General features: G+C 36.1%; 1 protein-coding gene across 1 annotated transcript; it reads left to right on the forward strand.

Annotated features, from left to right (window-relative positions):
- On the forward strand, positions 1-4,470 carry LOC123538324 (NF-kappa-B inhibitor cactus-like). The gene is made up of 6 exons (XM_045322335.2): positions 1-144; positions 474-973; positions 1,810-2,162; positions 2,555-2,643; positions 2,877-3,110; positions 3,472-4,470. The coding sequence occupies exons 1-6, from the start codon at positions 136-138 to the stop codon at positions 3,526-3,528; spliced, it is 1,242 nt and encodes a 413-aa protein (XP_045178270.2). The 5' UTR covers positions 1-135; the 3' UTR covers positions 3,529-4,470.
- Positions 4,471-6,214: the final 1,744 nt, after the last annotated feature.

The raw sequence follows: 6,214 nt of genomic DNA on the forward strand, positions 1-6,214 counted from the left end.
TCTGGACGGGGAATCCTTGAAGATCACGGCTATAAAAGGTTTTGTCAAACCTGATCATTTCTATTTTATGTAAACCGTCGGACTACATCAGTATAATATTGCCATATTAGATATAACTACATATTTTCAATTGAAATGCAGCTGGTAAGTGTTTGTTATTATTTTGTTTATTTAAAGAATTTATTTAAGAAAAAATGTTTTTAAGTCTGTAAACAAGTAGATCTATCGGCATTTACGTACAAATGACGCAGTATTTGCAAAATATCGGAATTCCCCCAATCAATAAAACTGCAGCGAAGCGTGCTTACGCATGCGCTTTGAGCTATCAAATCTGGAAATCCCCGAAATTTGCCTGGGCGGAAAGGGAAGGCGACAGTATTCCTTTATTTGTTCATATCTTTTTAAATTTTGAAAAGCTTGGATCGAAGTTTTGTTTCATTACAGATAAATAGTTTTACTTTTCGTTTAAACAGGCGTTTAGCCAGAATAACGCTTGCAGTAAAGACGTAGATATGGATTTAAGCAGTGATCACGACCTGGAGGAGGATTGTGAACGTGTTGACCTAAGTGGAAAGGATTTGCAAAGACGATTACATGCACACAAGTTTAATTCTCACAAAGGCGATGTTTCAAAGGAAGACAGGTTTGATTCTACATATTCCTCGGGTTATGGCAGTGGAAATTTACCAAGTGAACTGAATGAGGGACGTTTCACAAGTGACGAGGACAGGTTAATTCCCGTTGCGGGACTCGAAAGTTTAACATTGGATAATGATGATGTTAAAACAACTCTTGTATCAGTAGATGAAGGGTTTGAGTCATCGGAAATCATAATATCAGGGGCTTCTGAAAAGTGTGAAAAAAGTTCACAATCACAGGACAGTGAATCAGAAAACTCTGAAAAACAACTACAACTACAACAGTATCAGCAAGTTCTGTTGGAAACGTATCAGCAAGACGATGATGGTGACACGTAAGCACCTTAAATTATTTCAAATTCAAGTACCTTAAATTTGTACTAAATAGGGATTGTAATAATATGTGTAGCTATTTCTAGAATTAGTAACCACCCTAAATTATTTATGAAGACTAATAAGCATATCTTTGTTACTAATCGGGCGACAAGTCATCCAAGTTCATTGTGCGGTTACCCGGGCATATTACAAGGATATATTTTTAGTACATTTGGAATTTCCCTTCACAGCTGATTGTGCAGTCATCTGTAAAGTAGGAGTGACTAAACACAAATATAGCCAATGAAAATCGATATCCTTGTTATTTTGCTACCGTAATACGCCTTTATGTTTATCGGTTGTTAACCTGTTTTTGCTCATTATTATTATATATATATAAACCTGGTTAAAATATGTGCTAGATTTTACCCAGTCCCAGATTTTACCCAGCCCACTTAATTTTACGGAAATCAACGCACGTATATTAAAAGCAAAAATAAATGTGCTGTAATTTTACTCTGGAATTCCTGTTAGTTTTACCTATTTACTCAACTACGACCTCGGTAAAAACGAGAATGTTCATGATGATTACGAGTTTGTACCCGACCCACGTGAGCATTTCAGAAGTTTCTATCGTTTTTGAGTAATTTACACAAATAATGTGTTTAACCTAAATTAACCTACTTTCGTATGTGATCGTGCTCAGAGCAACAGATAAACTTGCGTTATGCTATTTTTTTTTACAGCAATATTAAAAGTATCATGATTTCGCTCATTACCGCCTATGTAAATTGATCATAAAATTTTATATAATGAATAATCTGCTATCACTATTAAATGTTATTTTTGTTCACAGGCGTCTTCATACTGCGATCATCCAGTTACTGACAGACCTGGCCCTTTATTTCATCTCACTGTGCCCAACTCACACGCTCCTGAACCTGAAAAACAATTATCTCCAAACTCCACTTCATTTGGCCGTCGTTACCAAACAAGACGTACTCACGCGCAAGTTAATGACGTCAGGAGCTCAGGTTGACTGCAGAGATCATCGGGGTAACACCCCACTTCATATTGCTTCAAAAGAGGGGTACGACTTTTTCGTAAAGATACTCCTTGAGCCAGTACACTACGAGGAAACTAAGAACAATAACTACGAACTTCCCTACCAACAGATTCCACAGAATTTGGAAGCAAGAAATTATGATGGTAAGCGCACACTTTTAAGGACAGAACTGTGATAAAATATACAGAATTTAGTTATTTGGCAGGATCGTGCATGTGTACTTAACTGAAGCTTAATATTAGTGAGCAAATGCCGTGGTCTCAGTGGGGTTTGGAATAACTTCGGTCAGAGTTGAGTGAAAGTCGTTAACAGGGCTCATAACCATTGCTTACATGATAAATTACGCTGCTTTTTGCGTTCTTGTTGTTAAATATGCGTCGGACGTCGCTGCATAATAGTTACTTTGTACATCTGCTGTATTTAATTTAATACCGAAGTTTTGAGCAAGTTAACAAATCTTCTGACGACCGTTTTTGCGGTATATCATATCTCTTAACATGTAAATCATTTATATAGTATTATTTCTACTTTTCAGGTCAGGTCTGTGTCCATTTGGCCGCAGAGGGATGTCATATTCAAACCCTTAATATCTTGCTAAGTAAGGGAGCCGACGTCAATGCAAGGGTAAGTCAGGTTTAGAAAAGACCCAAGTTCTTTAGATCTACTTGAAATCTAATACACGCATCAGGAAGAATGAAGTGTTTATCAGAATACTTCAAGCGTTTGTTATATCAGATATCAGTGTTTCACGGTCGGTATATTCGCTTTGAATTTGAATGACGCATATGTAGGGAAAACTTGTTTATGCTTTACATAATGATCACGTTTTTATTAATCATTTTATGTACTCATTTTAGGATGGCAAGAGCGGTCGTACAGCCCTTCATTACGCTGCCGAGTCCGGTTGTATGCCACTACTTCAGTTCCTCGTAGAGCAGGCACACTGCAAACTGGACATCAACTGCATAACTTACGGTGGTCTTACGCCTATCATGTTGGCTAAGGGACGTGGTCACGAACAGGCAGTGAGGTTGTTGAGAGAATCAGGGGCCTGGTCTGATACCGATGAGTCCTCATCAGAAGAAGAAATGGTAATACCCCTATTCATTTTGTTCGTGCAGTAAATCATTTTTTTTCAGTACGATATTGAGATATAAGTAAACTGTAGGCCACAGAAAATATACCTGTCATATTTTGGAGCAATATCTAGAACATTGGTTCCATTCAAGATATGTATGATCGATACTGGTGTGCAGTACACACAAAGGGAGAAATTGCATGTAATTTTCATTTAAAACAACCCGAAAATGAAATGCATTGATAGATAGCAGTTAGCAGGCTCGTTCAAAATAAATGAAGCTGCAGAAAAAGTCGGCAGTTACTTCAATATTTAATATATAATAGACTGTTTGTCACAACAAATTTGAATTTATTTGTATTTTTTTCTTGCAGAACGAGGAGCCATATGAAGATATCAAAATAAACGGAGTTATTGTCAACCGAGTTTGAACTACACAGTGTGACACAAAGCACAGAATATAGATAGAGTACCATAGCAGCCAAAACGCTGGACTGCCAGAGTTAGATAAGGAGTATATTAGCGAACCGAGCAAACAGCCTGATGCAGAATATTCCAAAAAGCTGCTTTAGAGTGTATACACATTAACAAACTAAAAAAGACTCACTGTTTGAAGTAGTTTTTGAAGTTGTGAAAAAAAAGTCGAAACCCGCTTCACCTCAATGGGAATTTCACTTTGAAAAGACATTTCTTTTTTTATATATTATTATTATTTAGACATTGTATTTATTTTCTGAATGGACAACAACGAAATTGTTTGATGCCGTTTGAGTGTGTTTACTAATTAAAAATACAATTTCATGTTTTTAAATTGTAATTTGACTGTCTATGTATTGAAAATTGACCGCTGATGAACCCATCTGTAAAGCTTTAATCATTACAATCCTATTTATAGGTAATTTTAACTTTTATATCATTCAGATATGCCGTATATACGTTTTAATCTTAATTTTATGTAATGATTAAAACCTTTCATATTAGTGTATCAATACTAAATGAAAAAGCTTTTTTTTTCAAATTTTTGTGAATGTCTAAATTCTGGACTATGTAATTGTTTTTGTTTTAGTAAATAGCTTGCATGCCAGATAGTATATACTTGTAGTCTAAATTTAATGATACAACATGTGCTGCATTATTAAAAAAAAAATATATATATATATACACTGTCAAATGACAATGCAATTAAAACGCCCAATTTATGAATGTCAGCCCAACCCCTGGTGCCAGTCGCCCGTCCTTGAAAGCGTGTAATACTAGTAAGACATACGGACTTATATAACAAACAGAATATATTACAAAGTCATTGTTGTTACTTAACTGGCAAAATCGTTTATTTGTAAACTGTTCGATCTCAAATAAAGTGTTTCAGATTATATCGTAAAGTTTGTTTTATTTGAACTGATAAGGGGAAAAAACTTTACAGGATTCCAGGAACGGCACAGATCGAGTACATTTATCAAGAAATAACCAGTCGATACCGACATGTCCGCTTCACGTGCAAATATTGTCCACATTGGCATTTAGGATGATATTGCTGAAATGTTTAAACGAAATACCATTTGTTTAATGGGAAACACCCAAATACAAAATTTGGTAGCTTCACTCCAGAATAAATGATGGCGAAGTTGAGTAGCTCGGAGACGTATGAGTCAGACCCAAAAATTCAAGTAAACAAGTAGCAGCTTTTTATCAGATTGTAAAGACGACAATTTTAAAAAAGAAATTTAATGTACTGTGAGAAACTATTTGAACTATAAAAGAACACAACTGTTCAGTTTGTTTACTAAGAAATTGTCTATGTTTGAAAACATCCGATATTGCACGTTTACATATTGACGGTATAAGAAATATATTATAACTTAATAAACTTTGGCCTTTACTTCCTGGTAGGTGAAAATCCCCTTAAATTCAATGTGCTGTGCAACAATATAGCCAGGAGAAGCTTATGTCATTTTTTTGGCCGGAACCTAAACGTGTATAATAAAAATAGATCTCGGCAATAATTGTCCGGCATGTACCGACTGGTACGTATCCGGTTTAGCACATTTCTTTTTTCAGCAGAATTTTAGTTTTTAAAACGAATCCTATTTTGTTTTCCTAGAACTTGTACCACCTCTATTTATCCTGCATAAGCCATGCAATTGTTTGATAATATGGTTGACAAAGGACTTGTTAAAATGCGAGCGTTGTATGCAGTGCTATATTTTAAGCGTGCAGTAATTAAATAATATGTTACATATTATGTAAATGTTTCATTTATTACATTTTCTTGGTTACGTTTGTTGCATTGTTTGATCGGTTATGTCTTTGTGCAGCAACACACCCTAGGTTTTGCATGCTTCAGAGAATATGAGCCGCGCCATGAGCGACCAGCATGGATCCAGACCAGCCAGCGCATTTGCGCAGTCTGGTCAGGATCCATGCTGTTCGCTTTCAAAGCCTATAGTAATTAGAGAAACTGTTAGCGAACAGCGTGGATCCTGACCAGACTGCGCGGATGCGCAGGCTGGTCTGGATCCATGCTGGTTGCAAACCCACTATGTTGGTTTTCTCATGGCACGGCTCATTATGATTATATGGCTCTTGCTTTACAATATAGGTTTTGAATGATTTTGTGTCCTCCAAAACTAAGTCAATTGCATTATGTTTTATGTTGTTTCGCTTGGTACAACTAGGTACGTTTTATTTGGTTTTGCAACATTTGTCCCACAGGCACGGATTTATGTGGTTTCACATCCTACGATTTGAATGGTACCGAAGGTTTGATTTTGCATGGTAACACACTAGCTATTGTATGGTCCCATTAGTTATTTCATGGGTTTTCACATCCTAGGATTTGCTTGGTCCTTCTAGCTATATACGTGTTTCATGTTTTCTATATTTGAAGCCCTAAGTTTTTGGATTGTGCTTCTTGTATGATTCGCCAGGTTACGTGTTTCAGAGTTTATGTGTTTCACATTCTAGGATTTTGCATGGTTCTATTGGCGAAGTGTTTCAGGTCTTAAAAAGTATGTTTAACATGTAAGCTTTTGCATGGTTCACCTGGCTTCGTGTTTCAGGTTTTTTTCTGTTTCACACCCAATGTTTTGCATGATCATTGGCAGTTCAGTGTCAAAC

The sequence above is a fragment of the Mercenaria mercenaria genome, chromosome 1 (genome assembly GCF_021730395.1).
Source record: "Mercenaria mercenaria strain notata chromosome 1, MADL_Memer_1, whole genome shotgun sequence".
In the NCBI taxonomy this organism is placed as follows: Eukaryota; Metazoa; Mollusca; class Bivalvia; order Venerida; family Veneridae; genus Mercenaria; species Mercenaria mercenaria.